The 19954-nt window shown below is 46.8% G+C and overlaps 3 protein-coding genes across 3 annotated transcripts; 2 read left to right on the top strand and 1 right to left on the bottom strand.

The window, feature by feature from the left end:
* The first annotated feature begins 1352 nt into the window (after nt 1-1352).
* LOC138785192 (olfactory receptor 6Y1-like) lies at nt 1353-2282 on the top strand. The gene has a single exon (XM_069960840.1). The coding sequence runs from the start codon at nt 1353-1355 to the stop codon at nt 2280-2282; it is 930 nt and encodes a 309-aa protein (XP_069816941.1).
* Nucleotides 2283-10238: 7956 nt separating this feature from the next.
* LOC138785185 (olfactory receptor 10R2-like) lies at nt 10239-11192 on the top strand. The gene has a single exon (XM_069960826.1). It carries the CDS (start codon nt 10239-10241, stop codon nt 11190-11192), a length of 954 nt encoding a protein of 317 aa, XP_069816927.1.
* A 494-nt stretch (nt 11193-11686) lies between these two features.
* Nucleotides 11687-16654, bottom strand: LOC138785180 (zona pellucida sperm-binding protein 3-like). The gene is made up of 9 exons (XM_069960812.1): nt 16481-16654; nt 15587-15705; nt 15087-15190; nt 14834-15011; nt 14644-14764; nt 13876-13967; nt 13665-13798; nt 13006-13092; nt 11687-11745 (listed from the first exon to the last, which is right to left on the bottom strand). Exons 1-9 carry the CDS (start codon nt 16637-16639, stop codon nt 11687-11689), a joined length of 1053 nt encoding a protein of 350 aa, XP_069816913.1. The 5' UTR covers nt 16640-16654.
* Nucleotides 16655-19954: the final 3300 nt, after the last annotated feature.

Raw genomic sequence — 19954 nt, 5'->3', positions numbered from 1 at the left:
ACTACTATAGAGAGCGTTCTAGCTTGTGACCTTCCTCTACAGAGTCTAGTGACTAAAGACCCTACACTTCCTCTAGCCATGTGACTTCCTATCTCCACCTCCCTATAAGGTGCGCTGTGAATGGATGAAGAGTGCATATGTAAGAAGTAAAGAGAAATAATAGGATAGAAGAAGAAAACACGCTCATTGGTCTACAAATCCATGTGACATACAAACAAACGATAACCCTTGCAATACTACAGCTGTGCAGCAACTAAGTACATAAACTTACAATAGCGACATCTTGTGGCCAAACTTTAACACTACTACATCACCACTTACGTACAAAAAGTACAGGCTTTTTCGAGGGGTGTAACTACTGGCAACACCCATGGTGGGACACCGCTTACGTACCTGTTGCAATTGGGATTTTTTTTCGGCTGCTAACAGGTCTCATTGCCTGTCAATTCCCCTGCAGAGCACGCTGACAGGATAGAGAGCCGTGACTAGTCACAGCCCAGATGAGTAGTTCACAGCTCTCCCCCTGCCTCACGGTCTTAAAATGCATTTTACTGCACATGAAGCCCACGAAGCCCGGAACCCCAAACACCACGTGAGAGCCAGCTGCCAGGTGGGTACACAAATGGGCTGATTGGTTCCCTTTAGGTCTGTAATTCTCCTGCTTATATGTAGATAACGTTGGGGCTTCTAAGCAATAAGACCAATGAGATGTGAGTTAATCCCCTCTGGGGCTGTGAGCGCTATAGATTGAGAGATTTAATGGGTTAATGGCAGGCGGCTGTGTGATCGCAGCTGATCTCCGGCTCCTGGCACATTAATGTGTGCTAGGCTGTTCCCACTGAAGCAGCCCCACACACATCCCTAATGCATGGGGCCTCGGCAGTAGGAATATGTATATAGCCGTATGGCTGATGTGAAGGGGTTAATACTCCCATTGATCTCAACAGGACCTTCCATGCAGGAGAGCTCAGTAAAGTGGTGTCACGTCCTTTTCCAGTCTTGTTTAGTTTGATGGCCTCCAGTTTACCTGAACCCAATGTAACTGAGCTCTCCATTACTCATTCTGTCTCTATTATTTGATTCTAGCTCCAACCAAGAGCATCACCAGGGCCTGATGTGCTGTCAAACCCAGAACTCATGGATCAGGACAATCTTCTGGTGGATCTTATCAACTTAAACCATTACCATTCCAACTTCCATTCCACTAATGTTTAGGTCTACGACTAAAGCTATGACCATGTACCAGCATGTCATCTTCCCATTGGCCAATGACTTTTCCCTGGATGTAACATTTTTAGAGATTCCTTATAAAGGCTCTTGACCAGAACGTTGTTTCTTCTGGCCTCCGGGAAATGGATGTGAAGAATCAGACGGTGATCACAGAATTTCTTCTTCTGGGATTCGGGAACCTCAAACACTTCCGGATTCTGACTTTCCTCATCTTACTGGCTGTTCATATCATGGCTTTGTCTGGAAATATCCTTGTTATTACTTTGGTTGCGGCCAAAAAGAGTCTCCATTGTCCCATGTACTTCTTCCTCAGCCAGTTGTCTCTGTCGGAGATCTTGTTCACCACCAACATTGTGCCCAATATGTTGCGGCTTATACTGGAAGGTGGAGGAAAAGTCTCTTTTTTTCAGTGTGTTTTCCAGCTTTATTTATCATCTGTCCCGACTGTCGCTCAGTGTTTGCTATTGGCGGTGATGTCCTTTGACCGGCACGTGGCCATCTGCAGACCATTACACTATGGCAGCATTATGACCTTCACAAGGCAAATCCTGATGGTCGCCTCCTGCTGGATGTTGGGCATAGTCTTTGCCATTGTTCTATATATTTTCCTAAGGAAACTGACTTTCTGCCACCATTACATCATCAACCATTTTTTTTGTGACATTGCTCCTCTGGTTCAGCTCTCTTGTTCGGATGCGTCTTCAGTTGAACTAGTCACATCTGTGTTTGCCTATCCCATTATTTTGTCTCCATTCCTGTTCATCGTGGCCAGCTACATCTCCATCCTGCAGACAGTCCTCAAGATCCCCTCCAGCATAGGGAGACAGAAAGCTTTCTCCACCTGTAGCTCCCACCTGACCTCGGTATGTCTCTATTATGGGACGCTATCCTCCATATACATATTTCCATTGAAGGAGAAGTTCATCAATGCAAACAAGGGGCTGACGTTGCTTTACGCCTTGGTGACTCCTCTGTTCAACCCCCTGATCTACAGCCTGAGGAACCAGGATATTAGAAGCGCCATTATAAGTTTGTTTAAATTACACATCTAGACAGGATACGAGCCCATTGGCGCAATTCCTTTGGTCAACCTATTAAAGGGAACCTAGAAGAAACCTGGCAATGCTAACCTGTTAGTATGAGCAGATCAGCGCCGTAAAACTCTGAGATGAATGCTGTGCCTTGTTTGTAAATCATTGACTCGGTTCCCAAGATATTGCTCTAAAAATATTATATGTAATTGAATCCTTGGTGCACTGGTGGTGGTCCCAGAACCCTCAGTATAACAATATCCCTGCCCACCAATGACGAAACGTCTTCAATATTCATGGTGATGAAGCTGTGACATCACTCCCAGTCAGTATCATCCTAAGTATTGGTGAAGCGGCATCACTGGCAGGCTGGGAAAGCAGTGAACTGGGGGCACCATGACCACCTTCAGGGCTCCAAGAAAGCTCATTTGCATATAATATTTTAGAGCGATATCTCAGGAACGAGACCACCAATGTACAAAAAGAGAACAGTGTTCATCTCAGACCTGCAGCGCTGATCTGTCCATAGTAACAGATTAGTATGGGTAAGGTTTGTACTTGATTCCCTTTAAGGATGGATTTCTGTGATCTATCCCGTTACCCCCAGTTTTCAGTGTCCCCTATGTACCGTTTTCCCTACAATCATGTAGAGCAACATTCTTCCACTTATGACTCTAAGGATGTTGCAAAACAATGCCCCACCTCCCAGCCAGCCCTGGCCATAGAATATTGGGAGTTGTTGCCATATGCCATGTGGAGCCACAGGTTAGTAACTGCTGACATAGCAAGTTTTAGGTTAGAGGTCATCGAAACAATCTGACCATACTCAAAAGGGTTTTTCACTGCCACACTAGTCCACAGGAAGTCCTTGGTATTACAGCTCAGACTTATTAACGTTAATTGAGGACATCTGTAATACTACACACCACCAATGTAGAAAGATAGTAAAAAAATAAGTCATGGAGATTCATGACTTACACCAATGAACATCTTGGACCATAACTTATCATGAATGGTGCCTCAAAGTTCTAAAGGAGACATTGTAGGGTAAGGCCTAAGTCATAAAAAGGACAATCTGTGTTACATTGTCTATATTGCAGATGTAATACCCAGTCCTCTCCCACACCCCATGGAGGTACTTATATTTCACCCCAGAAGGGGGTTGTTGTGGGCAGTGGATGTTGCAGCTGATACCAGACAGGGACTTGTACGTTGGTATGACCGGCTGACCAAGGGAAGCTGGTCATACAAGAAAAAGAGACACATGGCCAAGAGAAAGAAGCCCAAAAACCCTGAGAGGAGAGGAGACAATCCTGGAGCAGCAGAACATTTGAAGACAATGCAAGTTCGTAGAATAGTAACTAACTATTGCAATGTAATGCAATAAGAAAAGGGTGGATAACGCTGGTGTAATGGCCCAGAAAGGTGTTTATTGTCAGGCGTCTGGAGATGTATTGTTGCTATATGTAACCTTAGACTGTCTGTATTGGGACCTATAGATTTGCTGCTTTTTCCTAACTCTCTTATGGAGATAGTGTTTTTAGTCATTTATTTATTCAATATGTTGTTATTTATTAATCGCTAATAATACAAGTGTTGAGCTTGATCAGTGCTCCTCCCCTTCAACCTATCACACTCTAGTGATTGGCCAGGGGAAAGCTAGCTCCGCCCACCTTCTACCCAGAAGGGCTGTGCGGTCTCCTCAGTGACAGTTGGTAGTCTGGCATTGCCAGAGTCCCATCTAACCTCCCTACATCACCTCAGTAATCCTGTCAGACTCCATCCTCAGCCCCCTAACCTGTTTCCTGTCAGCCATAAGGACTAATACGTGTCTTCAAAGTCTCAGCAGGACGTCCTCTGTATTTATTAGTGCCTGCTGTCGGATTGGTGAAGTGATAGAGGGTCTCCCATTCACCGTCCACATCTTCCTGGCTTCCAAGTCAGTGTGTCCATGCGTCTTCCTCCTACATGATAGTGAGCGTCAACAGCGTCAAGTCTTTTCAGTAACGTCAAGTACCTATTCACATGTATCCTTATAAAGGCTGGAAAACTGCAAAGTCCCTGGAACAGGTCTGTCTACTTGAAACCCTATTTATCTACCAAGTCTAAGCTATAGTAACCAAGGTAACCCTCCCCCTGAAGCTAAGGACTCTGATCAAGCCAACAGTTTCCTGTCATCAGATGCCCCTGTATTGGATTGTACATAGTTATCCTTCAAGTAAAGCCTTAATATACTTTCACCGCTATTGTGTGAAGACTTTTATTAAAAATTATATGTCCCTGTGTGTATGCTGAAGAAGACCCCCTCGGACCCCACCGTGACAGGAAGGTTTCAGAAGGTAAACCCTAAGGTTGCACTACACCACCCAGCAACACAACCCCTCAGCATATCACCGCACAACACCAAAGGGACATTATACTGGGACTTTCAAGCATGCCAGTATCTGTGGCAGCCGAACCCCAATGATTGAACTGTGTATTTCTGCAGCCGTTGTATATTGCATATTATAGGTGTGTGCTAGTTGTCACTTGAAATAGTGGCATATCATAATCATCATCATCATCATCATCATCATCATCAACAACTGTGGCTCATAGTTATAGGTGTTTAGTGGAAACTGTTTTACAACCTGTTGCAGCACTCTTTATAGGTTTTATTGGTATACTTGTGTTGTGCGATATGATTTGCTACATGTTTCTTCTGATGGACCCATCACCTTTTTACCTCCAAATATAAATCTAATAACTTGTTTTATTCTTACTTGTAAATGTGCAATGAGCCTGGAAAGGGTGTTCCCAAGTTGACCACTGGCAGAGGTGCCCCCATGAACTAATAATGCCCCCAGAGGTGCCCCCATATACTAATAATGCCCCCAGAGGTGCCCCCATATACTAATAATGCCCCTAGAGGTGCCCCCATATACTAATAATGCCCCCAGAGGTGCCCCCATGAACTAATAATGCCCCCAGAGGTGCCCCCATGAACTAATAATGCCCCTAGAGGTGCCCCCATATACTAATAATGCCCCCAGAGGTGCCCCCATGAACTAATAATGCCCCCAGAGGTGCCCCTCATGAACTAATAATGCCCCCAGAGGTGCCCCTCATGAACTAATAATGCCCCCAGAAGTGCCCCCATGAACTAATAATGCCCCCAGAGGTGCCCCCATGAACTAATAATGCCCCCAGAGGTGCCCCTCATGAACTAATAATGCCCCCAGAGGGGCCCCCATGAACTAATAATGCCCCCAGAGGTGCCCCCATGAACTAATAATACCCCCAGATGTGCCCCCATGAACTAATAATGCCCCCAGAGGTGCCCCATATACTAATAATGCCCCCAGAGGTGCCCCCATGAACTAATAATGCCCCCAGAGGTGCCCCCATGAACTAATAATGCCCCCAGAGGTGCCCCTAAAAAAACAAACATCCTACTCACCTAATCGGCGCTGTGTGGCTGCAGGGATCCGCTCTTCCTCCTCTTCGGGCTCCATCTTGCGAGCCGCAGGGACGGGACTTCCGGCAGGCGTGATGACGTCACATGCTCACGCCTGCCGGAGAGGTCACGGCCCGGCCTCCCATAGGCTGCCGGCACTTCATACCAGCAGCCTATGGGAGGCCGGGCCGTGACCTCTCCGGCTGGGAGAGAATGCAGGAGTAGGACGCTGACAGGTCCTGCTCCTGTATTCTGATCGCTTTAATGTTCCGCCCGCTCATAGTGCTCACTGTGGAACATCAAAGCGATCAGTGCATCCCGAGAAGCTGCGCGGCCGCAGCTTCTCGGGATGCTCAGAGACAAGTGGCAAGGGGGACCGTGCGGGCCCCCCTAGCGTAGGGGCCCGGTCGCCATGGCAACCGCTGCGACCCCTATAGCTACGCCACTGACCTGGGTCATGACGTGTCAGGCCCCCTCAGCCAGTCAGCCGCCTGACTTCTCCTTTAAATTAGTATCAGTGTGGGGTCCATAGAGCAAGACCACTTCAACCATAAGGCAAATGGTATACCATTTGGTATAAGGCTCTGGATACCAGCTGAAACTTGGCAAGACCCCATCACCATCGCCACTTACATACTGTGGGTGATGCCAGAAAGGAACAAATCTCACTCTTCCCCAAAGGCTGAATGAGTCCAAGAGAGCAGAGAGTGATGTCAAGATGTTGGAACCTATGGGAGAATTCAGAAGAAAGAGCCTGCTGGGTGGGAGAAGACAGGAAGAAAAATTAGGATGAAGATCAAACTTGGAGTGGAGCAGAGATGAAGGCGGGCGCACTGTGGGGAAGACAGAGGACGAAAAAGGTTACAGCTGCATCCAGAGAGACACGGCCCTGCATGGGTGTAGTAGTGGTCTAAGGAGCATAATGGTGGGTGTAGTAGTGGTCTGGGGGCATAATGGTGGGTGTAGTAGTGGTCTGGGGGCATAATGGTGGGTGTAGTAGTGGTCTAAGGAGCATAATGGTGGATGTAGTAGTGGTCTGGGGGTATAAAGGTGGGTGTAGTAGTGGTCTGGGGGCATAATGGTGGGTGTAGTAGTGGTCTGGGGGCATAATGGTGGGTGTAGTAGTGGTCTGGGGGCATAATGGTGGGTGTAGTAGTGGTCTGGGGGCATAATGATGGGTGTAGTAGTGGTCTGGGGGCATAATGATGGGTGTAGTAGTGGTCTGGGGCATAATGATGGGTGTAGTAGTGGTCTGGGGGCATAATGGTGAGTGTAGTAGAGGTCTGTGGGCATAATGGTGGGTGTAGTAGGGGTCTGGGGGCATAATGATGGGTGTAGTAGTGGTCTGGGGGCATAATGATGGTGTAGTAGTGGTCTGGGGGCATAATGGTGAGTGTAGTAGGGTCTGGGGGCAAAATGGTGGGTGTAGTAGTGGTCTAAGGAGCATAATGATGAGTGTAGTAGTGGTCTGGGGGCATAATGGTGGGTGTAGTAGTGGTCTGGGGCATAATGATGGGTGTAGTAGTGGTCTGGGGGCATAATGATGGGTGTAGTAGTGGTCTGGGGGCATAATGATGGGTGTAGTAGTGGTCTGGGGGGCATAATGATGGTGTAGTAGTGGTCTGGGGCATAATGGTGGGTGTAGTAGTGGTCTGGGGGCATAATGATGGGTGTAGTAGTGGTCTGGGGGCATAATGATGGGCGTAGTAGTGGTCTGGGGTCATAATGATGGGTGTAGTAGTGGTCTGGGGGCATAATGATGGGCGTAGTAGTGGTCTGGGGGCATAATGATGGGCGTAGTAGTGGTCTGGGGGCATAATGGTGGGTGTAGTAGTGGTCTGTGGGTGCAGTGGTGATTTAGTCAGAACCCATACATAACACCCCCCAGTGCCTCCATTACTCACACACTCTGCTGCTGCTGCTGATTCCTCCCCTGTCCCGACTGCTGCTGCTGCTGAGAGGGAGGAGGAGTCACACACAGATGCTGCCTCAGGCTCCGGGCCTTCAGTGAGGGAGGTCATGTGATCTCTGCAGGGGAGGTCATGTGATCTCTGCAGGACCCAGAACTTACATGTAAATGAGCAGGCCCAGCCGATGCCTGCTCATTCTGCATGTCAGTGACAGGGCCGACAGGGGCAGCAGGGGGCGGGGCTTCCCGGGACAGGAAGAAGAGGAGGCCGCACTGCCCTGCAAGTGAGACAGCCAGCCTGTAACCTCCTGATGCTGCAGGGCCGTTTGATTGGCTGGGCAGCATCAGGAGTTTACAGGAGTTGGGGGAAGGAAGTAGCAGTGTATGGAGGAGGTCCGGACCGGCCCATGGAGGGGGCGGCCCCTCTGGCATTTGCCAGAACTGCCCTATGGCCAGTCCGGGCCTGGTTGGCCCCCACCAGCAGAGAAAAGCAGCAACCGGGCCCATAGTATGCACCAACTCATCAGCCCAACGCTTTCTCCCTGTAAGAATGAGCAATTTGGTGCACTGACACCTCTACAACTGTTTTGGCCCACCACCATGATTGTTCTCAACTACTAAATATCCGGTTGGGTGGGGCCCACTCATTAAACCTTTTCTCGGAGCCATCAATGTATTTAAACTTTAAGCTCTGCCATAGAGTTACATGATACGCAGTTGTAAAGAATAGAGTACTGATTGTCTCAGTTGTGGGACTCTGGGACCTTCCTCCCCCGAGGTTCTTATCTCTCTATATAATCCTGTCACTGTACCTACACTTCTGATCCTCTACAGTACAGCAGCATATCAGGTAAGCGGTGGGAAACCCTGAAATAAAGATTTAAAAAATTTTTATTTCTACCCTGTGCTAGATAAGAATTGAAACCATTCACCATCTCCCTCTCTGACCCCTTGAGTCCTGGGCTCCACAACATATATTATGTGGTATCTGCACCCAGATCTCAGCAGCAGATCCTGTGCAGTGTTTGGTGCAGTCTCAATGGATCCAGCACATCCCATAGATGATCGATTGGATTGAGATTTGGGAAATCTGAAGGCCGAGTGACCACCTTGATAGGTTTGTCATGTTTTTCATTCCTGAACAATGTCTGCAGTGTGGCCAAAGCATTATCCTGCTGACGGCTGCCATTAGGGGGTCCCACTGCCAATAAAATATTTAGGTACTATAGGTGTTACGTGTCACAGCAACATTCACATGATGCCAGAACCCAAGGTTTCCAGTAGAACATTGACCATAACAATATCTGCACTAGTTTGACTCGATATCTGGTGGCGCCCCACCCATTAAACTTACAACATCTCTTAACACTACATTGACTATTATTACTGCTACTTGTGCAGATCAAGGTACAGTAAAGACCAGAAGTTTGGACACACCTTCTCATTCAAAGACTTTTCTGTATTTTCATGACTATAAAAATTGTAGATTCACACTAAATGCATCAAAACTATGAATTACACATGTGGAATTACTGTATATACTTAAAAAAAAGTGTGATACAACTGAAAATAGGTCTTATATTCTATGTTCTTCAAAGTAGCCGCCTTTTGCTTTGTTACTGCTTTGCACACTTTTGGCATTCTCATGATGAGCTCCATGAGGTAGTTACCGGAAATGGTCTTCCAACAGTTTTGAAGGAGTTCCCAGAGATGCTTAGCACTTGTTGGTCCTTTTGCCGTCACTCTGCGGTCCAGCTCACCCCAAACCTTCTCAGTTGGGTTCAGGTCTGGTGACTGTGGAGGCCAGATCATCTGGCATAGCACCCCATCACTCTCCTTCTTGGTCAAATAGCCCTTACACAGCCTGGAGATGTGTTTGGGGTCATTGTCCTGTAGAAAAATAAATGATGGTCCAGCTAAATGCAAGCCGTATGGAATAGCATGCCGCTACATGAAAATACAGAAAACTCTGATGGAGAATGTGTATCCAAACTTTTGGTCTGTACTGTATGTGCTGGCTTCTAGGTCCGAGCTTCTATGCTCGGACCAGCTGGGCTCTACACTACATAAGAAAGGTAAGGTCACTATGTTTAATATTTTAACTCAAGACAAAACAAGAGAGTAAATCTATACCCTCCTTGACATGTTTCTGTAGAGAACCAGCTTGATAAGTAGAAAGCAGCCATTTTTTATCATTCTCCACAATGGGTCCAATAGAAAAATGGACCGAGTACAGAATACGCTGGCTATTCATTTTAACTGGTTTCATTGCTTTGAATGTGTAATGTCTAAATTTACACAACATTTCCATTTGTGGGGGGAGAGGTGGTGTGGAGCACATGCATGGTCATCACGGCTGTACAAGTTGTTTTGTTGTGTTGAGTTGTGATGATCTGCATAAAGTAATCTGCAAAAATATTAGTTGGGATTCTTTCGGATCTACTCCATGTTCCATGGTGGCTTCCAGTTTACTTGATCCCAGTATCACTGAACCCTCAGTTACTCATTCTGTCTCTTAATACTTGGTTCTAGGCCCAACCCAGCCCAACTCTAGAAGAACCTACATAGTACAGGATGATTTTTTTTGGTAGCTCCTGTTGACCTGAAGGTAGCTTCTATTGTTCTCTAGGAAATGGATGAGAAGAATCAGACAGTGATCACAGAATTTCTTCTTCTGGGATTCGGGAACCTCAAACACTTTCGGATTCTGACTTTCCTCATCTTACTGGCTGTTCATATCATGGCTTTGTCTGGAAATATCCTTGTTATTACTTTGGTTGCGGCCAAAAAGAGTCTCCATTGTCCCATGTACTTCTTCCTCAGCCAGTTGTCTCTGTCGGAGATCTTGTTCACCACTGATATTGTGCCCAATATGTTGCGGCTTATACTGGAAGGCGGAGGAAAAGTCTCCATTTCTCAATGTATATTTCAGTTTTATTTATCAGCTGTTCCAACCATCGCACAGTGTTTGCTATTGGCAGTAATGTCCTTTGACCGGCACGTGGCCATCTGCAGACCATTACACTATGCCAGCATTATGACCTTCCCACGCCAAATCCTGATGGTCGCCTCCTGCTGGATGTTGGGCTTCTCTTTGTCCATTACTATATATGTTGTCCTACGGAAACTGACTTTCTGCCACCATTACATTATAAACCATTTTTTTTGTGACATTGCTCCTCTGGTTCAGCTCTCTTGTTCAAATGCGTCTTCAGTGGAACTGGCTACGGCTTTGCTTGCCTATCCCATTATCTTGTCTCCATTCCTGTTCATCGTGTCCAGCTACATCTCCATCCTGCAGACAGTCCTCAAGATCCCCTCCAGCATAGGGAGACAGAAAGCTTTCTCCACCTGTAGCTCCCACCTGACCTCGGTATGTCTCTATTATGGGACGCTATCCTCCATATACATATTTCCATTGAAGGAGAAGTTCATCAATGCAAACAAGGGTCTGACATTACTTTATGCTTTGGTGACTCCTCTGTTTAACCCCCTGATCTACAGCCTGAGGAACCAGGATATTAGACATGCCCTTTACACATTTGTCCGAATATCACATAGAGACAAGAGTTTAGCACGTTTCTGATCCTTTCTTTCCTAAATCCCTGTTCCCTATTGTAGTATGTATAGGGTTCAGTAATGGAAAGCCTTCAGGAAAGCTGGTGAGAAGACTCTCCACTTGTACCTTGAAAACATGGCTGAACAATCTAATAAAGTGATAGATAATTCAACTTTTACTTGACGTCAATACTACATTTACCAGATCAGTTGGTCGTATCATGGCTGCAATACTAGAAACAGACCTTAATATGAGTAGTCTATGAGATTTGGGGGAAACAGCAACCACCTTCCAAAAACCATACCCCACCTGTCCACTTTGTGATTGTGTGGCTCAGACACACATACTGAGCTGTAATACCTAAAAATCGCCCATCTTTGAGGTTTATATGTTCTCATAACATGGGCCCCATGGCTTTCACAAATATAGCTTTTGTCTGGTATTGAGTGGGATCAATCCCCCATCAAACTAAAAGGACATTATATAATGCCCCTAGATGTTACACTAATATGGGGACACCATTAGTTTAGAAACCACAAGCATTTGTGATCAATAACATTGGCCATTATGGACAAAGACTCTACAATGGAATATAACAGTCTCAACTAAAAGACAATTGTAATAAGAATACCAGTAGTCCATGCATGGTTAATTCCTCCCTTACTGCTCTGGCTAATCACAGACCACCAACCTTATTTGCTTTACCAGGATACAGTGCTAGAGAAGGTGCACTGGAATGAGCAGGCTGGCACTGACGGGCTGAGGATTTACACAGTACATGTGAGATAAAGGGGTTACTGATGCACTGTGTTTTCAACATGTTTTGTGATCAGAAAGAAAAGAACCAGCAAAGCAAGGAAGGTGTATCAGAGAGCCATTGTAGCATTCACCATCTGTTGCATAATTGTTGGGTGGTTACATAACTTTTTGGATGGTGTAAATTGCATACTTTTGGCACTTTAAAGATTATTCTTCATAATTATCTCTTCCGTCACTCTGGGGATAGTGGTGGCATTATTTTTGCAGAGAGTATTTTTGAATTTAACCTGCTATTATTGCACAGAAGACAGAATGAGTGACATCACTGCAGTGACATTACTCTGGCACTCATTACTGCTGAGCACTTCCTCTATATTCACGGGAGGAGAGTTGGATCAGTGCACTGAGGGTAATAGCCCCACCCCCCAAACTACATAGTTGTGCAAGATTTAGGCTAGGTTTACACTACATTTTTGAAGTCTTTTTACAAAAACGGATACGTGTGAATCCATTTTACCATTGACTTCCATTATAAAAATAATGGAAACACGCCAGTGCCATACACTGATGCACACAATGGACAGATTACAAAAATGTGTGAACCTAGCTGTAGGCTGAAGCTAGCAAAAACTGTGCCAAGTACAAAAGGTAATCCCTGCCCTTATTCTCTGTCATTTGTCTTGGGCTGTCTGTTAGGACAACCATCACCTGACGGACAATGGCCAGAAGATTGCAGAGAAGAGAAAAACACCCAGTTGCCAAGAGTCTGCAGCAGTTTTGTCTGAGGTAGAGAGTGTTGTCTATAAAACAATTTACATGTATTAAGGCCCTATTCCACGGAACAATTATCGTTCGTATTCGGCCGATAATCGTCCGGTGGAATAGAGTGCAACGATCAGCCAACATCGTTCATGTCGGCTGATCGTTGCAGTGTTGAAAAACAAGCGACTGATATAGCAGCGATCTGCTGCCGTTGCTCCGTTGACTAGGAGCATCGGCAGCAGACGCTGCTATATCCTATGAGCTGCCCGGACGATCAGCGATCCCCCGGGCAGCCCCCCGCCGCCCCTCCTGCACTCACCCGCTGGCTGCAGCCGCGTTGAATAACGGCGGCAGCGAACGGGGAGCAAACTAGCGCTGAGAGCGCTCGTTTGTTCCTCTAAACGACCTGTGGAATAGGGGCATTAGAAGGTCACATGAAGTTAAGGTGTTTGGTTTTGCTTCTGTGTTCCTACAGTTAGTGTGGAGGAGGTGTCCCAATTTGTCCACATACATGGGTCACAACATCTATATGGACAACAGAATTCTTAAATGGGTCTAACAACAACTGTCGTATGTGACCAGACTACTAGGGAAGTTTCCTTTATCAAGCCAGTGACCAAAAGAAGCTAATAAAACCCAAGAAAGTTTTTCTTTTTATTTAGCAATTGGTGAAAATCTTTTCAAAATACATTTTCCAACCACAGTAAAAGCAACAGCAACCACCACACAGGTGACAGAGCCGACGGCCACCAGCACCCACAGCTGGAGAGGTTCCTGGCCTGCACCCATCCTGGAAGCTTGGGCAGTTCCTGCTCTGGACCCCTGGTCCAGTTTAGCTCCAGTGACTAGAAGAGGACCCAGTGTGGCCAGGCCGTGTTCCTCCACCCGAGAACCTGCTGAAAGAAAATTGTTCGTATATATAGCTGCGATTCTCTTGAAGACTTTTGTCAAACTTGTGCAAAATAATTAACTCCTCACCAACATCTCTCTTCCCAAGTCCTCTTGGCCTTCCAATGTATGAGCCCCATGCTGATCTCGGGCCTGTAGGAGCAGCACAGTTCCCGGTGGCACAGCACTGGCAGATCCCACTAGAACCTTCCACAGGTGACCAGCTAGAAGAGATTAAAGATCAACTGAGTGTCCCCACCATTGACATATCCAACTCTAGGGTTGTTTATACAGGGTCTACCTGCTGGAGGCCTTGTTGTAGGAGCAGGCCTTATTCATTGGATCAGGGGTCTGGTCGATGGCAGCAGCTCTCAGGGAACAGGTTATGTAGATCTAGAACAGATGTACAGTACAGTTTGTCTCCTCAATCATTCTTAAATAGAATAAGCAGCATCCATAGCAAGACTATTAGGTCATCAAGCTGGACTATCATAACTCCTCTAGGCAAAGATCCATGCAAAGTCCCAAGCAGCCAACTCATGGTGCAGGCCAGCTCTTAGGCTTGCCACATGGTAGTTTTATAAATGTATGCAAGCTCAGATTTGCCACATTTATTGAGAGTCAAACCCCTCATTACAGCAAGAGACATGGGGCAGAGATTTAGTTGCAAGTATGCAAGTCTTGACAAGCCTTTGTGCCCACTGTACCAAAGTTTTAGGCAACCTGAAGTTGGTGTAAAAGCTGCAAGTCTGCTGAATGTTGTACCAAAAAATAAATAAAAAAAAATAAAACCCAATTTACTGAAGTGGCTAGTGTACCAACCAATGGAATACAATAAGTCAAATAGCAATTAAGCTCTTACATGTAGCACTAGCAGACTGCTGAGAACACTTAAAGTACCAGTAGTTTTTAGGTGGCCCTCGTCTCATTGTAGCCTACAGTTAGTAACTCAAACGCTGGTCATGGCGAACCTTAAGAAAACCCAATCTCTTCGAGTACGTGCTCATGCTAGTGTTCGGATCACAGATCACTACATGTATAATGTTATGTCAAGACAAAAAGTTCTTACCAGAGAGACGGCACTGTCCGTGAACCTGAAGGCATCCACTATGAAGCGAAGCGTGTCTGCTTGAGGTCTTGGAGTAACAAAGACTGAAGAGGAATCTTCTTGCATCCCGTCCATCAAGCACCTGTAGGAGAGATGAGCTGTAGACAATATGCTCTTTAAGGCTTGGACAATATTAATGGGAGTAACTCACCCATTGTTAGAGATGATCTCATAGCGAGGAGTGGAGGTGACATCTGGGGTAATGGTGGCCACACAACTGTCCACAAACAGGATCATCGGGGCATGGTTCTGAGTGTCCAGAGAGGCTTCTATGTAGAACATGTCACCAAGTTGGAAGACCAGTGATGGACTGGGAGAGCTCCAGTCGGCTGGAGAGAAGATACTTGAGGATTAGTATAGGCAAGGAGACAGAACTACCACCCTAATACTAGAAAGCTTCTTACCAGTCATGAGACGCAAGGAGAAGGCCAGCCGCTCTTCTGAGGTCACGGTGCTGCTGAATGGGATCCATGTTGGCTTGATGGCCTTACTGCTCACATTACCATGTCTAGAAAGGTTGAAGAGTTCAGAGTTTCACATTAGAAACACAAATACATGTTCTGGTCAACCACGGGTGGACAAGCGGGCAACATTTGGCCAAGGCCAGTCAATACAAAGATTTCATTAATCATTTAATGAAGTACACTAGGAAGGGTTACATTAGTGTACTAATCGCATTTGGGTCAGAAGTGTGCTTAATGCTCTCTATACATTACCCAACAGATCACCTAATAGAATTAGGACTCATATGTGTAAACCGAGAATAAGTACACTGAATAGATGAAAACTTTTCTAGAGAGCTTAATGGCTTCATGACCTAAACCAAAAATCCTCATCTTACCCATAGGGCAAATGCAACACCACCACTAAAAGATCTAGCTATGGACCATTGGCCTAAACTTACCGTGGATAGAAACACTGGATGGGAACCACAGCTGGGTTGGACCTGGTAATTGGCACATTGTTAGAGGAAGTAGGGACATAGCGCAGGTTGATGCTGTAGATCAGCCAGTCTTGGGTCATCTTGAGAAAGGAACAGTTAGTCAAAAGGTTTCACAAAGCCTCAGAGAAATTACTAATTCAAAGTTCTATGAGAATACAATACGCTAGTGATGTCACCACCAGTAGTCCACACAAACGGCCAGAAGTAGATAAATTGCCCATGTTCTCATGTTGTGATCACCAAGTTTCACCACTTAGAGATATCCCAAATATATAATTGGATACAGAGAGGCAACATCCCTTTGGACACAAGATGTAGCCTTAAAGGAGTTATCCAGCACTACAAAAACATGGCCACTTTTCCCCCTACTGTTGTCTCAAGTTCAGGTGCAGTTTGCAATTAAACTCCATTTACTGCAATGGAACAGAGTTTTGAAACCCCACCCAAACTGGAAACAGTAGGTGAAAAGTGGCCATGTTTTTGTAGCGCTGGATAACCCCTTTAAGGGTTGAAGTGCCACATCTATGTGTAAAGCCACACTGCATCACAGGTACCCAGTGTATATGAGGGTACTAGTGGGGGTGGGGGGAGTAGCAAAAATGTCTCCCCATTACACTATAAAGTCATTATGGCCAGTCAGGCTTTGTGTCCAGTGGTCTGTTTGGTTCCATCTGTAAGTGCTAGACAGCAACCACAGTGGAGGCTCTAAATTGAGTCTATGATTCAGTGTGAACCTGAACACCATCACATAGCCACTTTACTCTCCTTAATTGCCAAGTAGTATCACTACATGCAGCCAGTGACCATTTGGTTGTTCCATTACTGACCTCCCACCCTCCATTCCCAGTCTCTTACCTCCAAGTTGCTACCACAGTCTTGAAGACCATTTTCAAAGATCACAGTAGTATCTGAACTCTGGGACCCAGCAGTACAGGGTTTGGTTCCTAGGGTCAGGTCCGAGGGCTTCACCAGCTTACCATTACCATAGAAGTCTCTGTTCACCATCACCACCATTTTGTCCTCACCACACTGCACACTGATAGGGGAGGATGAGGGTTGTAGTGCAAGCTGTCGGGGGAAATAGTCTCTTCCAGGAAGCCTGGAGCCCCATCCATATACAGGCTGAGCACCTCTCAGGGCCCCAAACCCAGAGACTGAACGGGGCTGAGACCAAGGATTTGCTCTGGGAGAGCCCAGTCTAGAGGCAGATTGTCCAAGTCCTCTAGAAGATCCCCATCCAGCCTGGTTACTCCTCAACCAAGTGTCATACTGGCGCCGGGGTCTAACCGAGGAGCTGCTAAAGCCTGGTCCATAGAGCAGAACCACTAAGAGCCAACTCCACCTGATCCACAGCTCCATCCTGACTGCAAGACAAGTCACACAAGGAGAGGGTGGAGGAGGCTGAGCTTTATACCCTCCCCCATTACACAGTCATACCTTCCTATGGAGCACTCCCAGGTGGCCACCTTCTCCACCTGATGAGAAAAATGAGGAGCTGAGGTGGTGGTTTTCAGACTATGTTTACATTGAGTATCTGAGAGAAAATCTACAATAGAGAGAGGGGATTTTTTTTGTTTTGGACCCAGTCCTGGCTAAAAATATCCAAACAAAATCCTTAGGCTCAGTCCCGCTGTAGCAGAAGCTCCATTAAAACACTGTCGAAAAAATTCTGCATACAACATTTTTTTTTTTGGTCCCAATAGATTCCATGAGGCTGAACAGGACTTGGTGTTTTCTAAATAAAAACTTACTAAAAATCACCAGAATTGGCACATGGTGCTTTTTACAAACATTGTGGCCAGATGTTGGTGGAGCGGCAATGGGAAAACATGAAACCCAGTCCCCACATGACATATTTTTCAGTGTGTTGCCATTTTTCTCCAGTAGACCTCTACAAGGGTAGGTTCACACTACGGAATCCGCACAGATAAAATCCCGCTGCTCACGGCCGCACGCCTTTCCAACGGCCGATCTCGCAGTTTTTTTGGGGGGGTTTGGGGCAGTTTTTCAGCCCCCCCCCCCCCCCCCCCCAAAAAAAAAAAAAAAAAAAGATGGATGTTAGCAGTAAACCTGATCCCGGATCCCACTGATCTCTGCAGGGTCCTTTCAACTCTGTTCATGTCCATTAGTGCAGTTGCCCATTTGGCTTCATTCGCCAGCACTGAACAGCAACTGCGAGGAAACCTCTGACACAGTGTAAACTGGGCCTAATAGAAGAACCCAACAACACCACAAACCAACTGCATTCATACACTTTTGTTGGTAATACTGTGTATATATGACCTAGCACCTTTAAGTTTTCACTACAGGTCATAGCTGAAACCCCAATAACATGTTGAATAATTAAGTAATTCTTGTGTATATCACTCACTGCTGCTGATTTTATGGGGGTATAATCTAGCCTAAGGGGGTATGAATTGGCCTAAGCCAAAATATACCCGGGGTAAAATCTAGCCTAGGCCATTTTAACCCCAGGTATAGTCTGGGGGTATAGTCTGGCCTGTTACACCGGGATTATGAGATATTGGATATAACGTTCTCAGGTTATGCTCCCACAAAGTATTTTCTTCTTTTAGGCATAAGGCATTTTATAATGTCAGGCGTAACTTGCGCAATAATGGCCGTCATTATGAAATAACGGCCATTCCTGTCTGCCATGAACCTTGGCTTGCAGAGGACACGGACAAGGCAGAGGAGCTTTGGAGTGAGCCACTTTCATTCTTACTTATGGCATTCTATCACAGAGGGAGCTTGGTGTCACGTGACTGTTCCCTGCTTCCATGGTAACCCCAATGGCCATCAAGCTTTGGCTGGGAATACCATGTGACTTCCTCTCTGCCTCAGTCCTGTCTTCCACCTTCAGGGGGACAGGTTGTGTGTGTGTCCTCTCTCCACTGTTGAGAGAAAGACATGTGCTCTGCTGCAGCATTACTAGAAGTGTTCATGGCTGTGTCCTTATTCTCAAGTCTCAAGATCCTCATCTATACTAAAAATCTGGGTGCCGTTCTTCAGTCGTTCCTCTCATCATCTTCTCTAATCATCAACAGCAAGTATTCATCTCAGTTTCATTCCGCCCAGCATCTCAACTTCAGTATCACTACTACTCCCATCATTCAGTACGCTATCATCACAGCCTATTGCAGCATCACCCATTACTCTGCTTTATTCAAGTCTGCCTTATACCCGGTTGCATCCGGAGAGACTGTTATAATAAATACACAACTACCGTTGTTTCTGAACCTTGGCATTGGTGTAATTATTGGTGCCCTGACACCGGCCTCCGCTTGGTCAGGTTCCCGGTCTACAGCTGCTATCCCTCGTGCCAATACCGTGACTACCATTAGGCAAGCGGCTAACCGGGTCCCTACCCAGTACTACCACCTTCTACTACCCTCAGCGGAGTGGCCTAGCGCAAACTTGCCGTCACGAACAGGATTCAAACTATGTTGTGCAACTCGTAGTACCCCTAAAACTGTACTACAACTCCCAAAAGGACTTTGCCTGGGGTGGTGTTGCTAAAAGTGGACAGTTTGCTGCCTTATCATGGGGTTTATGGATGTGCCCCGCGACCTCTTTGCGGCCCTCCCATGGGGGCCTACTGCCCAGGAATTGTTTGCTGTGCCATACCCCAGAGAGGAGGGGGTTAACCGCCACGCCGCCGAAGCGCGGGAACCACCAGGCGCCATAGACTCTGCTGCTGCCTCCACTGATTGGCTACATCAGGCCGCTGACGTCACAGTTGCTGGGCAGATTGGGGAGTCAAGCTTTCTGCCCTCTTGCTCCTCCTCCGTTCTCCTGAAAAGCCCGCCAGTGCGTAACAAAATGGCGACCCCCGAGGAACATTTGCCTGCCAGAGAGCGTACCGCCACGCAATCCTGCCTGCCTGCTAGCACTGCTCCCATCCTATAGCGACACCAGCTGGGGCGCTGCCACATCGGATGACGGGAGTCGTAACCGGGCCTCCACTCCGACCTCCGCTGATCCGAACAAGGAACTTACGTCTGAGACCAGTACCTCCCCGGGGCACGATCACTCCAGTGCCTCCGACTTCGCCTCTTCTACTGGAGGATCCTTTTCACCGGACAGCGAGCTAATTGTAAGTGGACCGTCCCTGCTGTCCTCAGTCCCCGGCTCTAAAGGGGAGACCTCTGCCAAGGCCTCAGTATCCCCGGGTCTGTGGCGGCCTCCAGGGCGTGATTCGCTGCCCCTGCCGCAATGGGTGCTCGGGCGTGGGCCTAAAATTATGCAGCTGATTGAGGACATTCAGGAGGCCCTCGCTGCCCTGCCGCCTGTCACTACAGCTGCAACCGCTATGCCTACCGCTGCTCC

Source organism: Dendropsophus ebraccatus, chromosome 1 (assembly GCF_027789765.1).
Source record: "Dendropsophus ebraccatus isolate aDenEbr1 chromosome 1, aDenEbr1.pat, whole genome shotgun sequence".
NCBI classification, from domain to species: Eukaryota; Metazoa; Chordata; class Amphibia; order Anura; family Hylidae; genus Dendropsophus; species Dendropsophus ebraccatus.
The sequence above is the reverse complement of the archived record's forward strand: the minus strand, read 5'-3'. Positions and strand labels throughout refer to the sequence as shown.

Excerpts from the sequence above, each read along its gene's own strand:
- LOC138785185 (XM_069960826.1), top strand. The coding sequence starts at position 10,239 with ATGGATGAGAAGAATCAGACAGTGATCACAGAATTTCTTCTTCTGGGA.
- LOC138785180 (XM_069960812.1), bottom strand. The coding sequence starts at position 16,639 with ATGGTGGTGATGGTGAACAGAGACTTCTATGGTAATGGTAAGCTGGTG. Across the intron at positions 15,706-16,480 it reads ACTGTGGTAGCAACTTGGAG|ATGACCCAAGACTGGCTGAT; the intron begins GTAAGAGACTGG and ends TCCTTTCTCAAG. Across the intron at positions 13,968-14,643 it reads CGGACAGTGCCGTCTCTCTG|ATCTACATAACCTGTTCCCT; the intron begins GTAAGAACTTTT and ends CATCTGTTCTAG.
- LOC138785192 (XM_069960840.1), top strand. The coding sequence starts at position 1,353 with ATGGATGTGAAGAATCAGACGGTGATCACAGAATTTCTTCTTCTGGGA.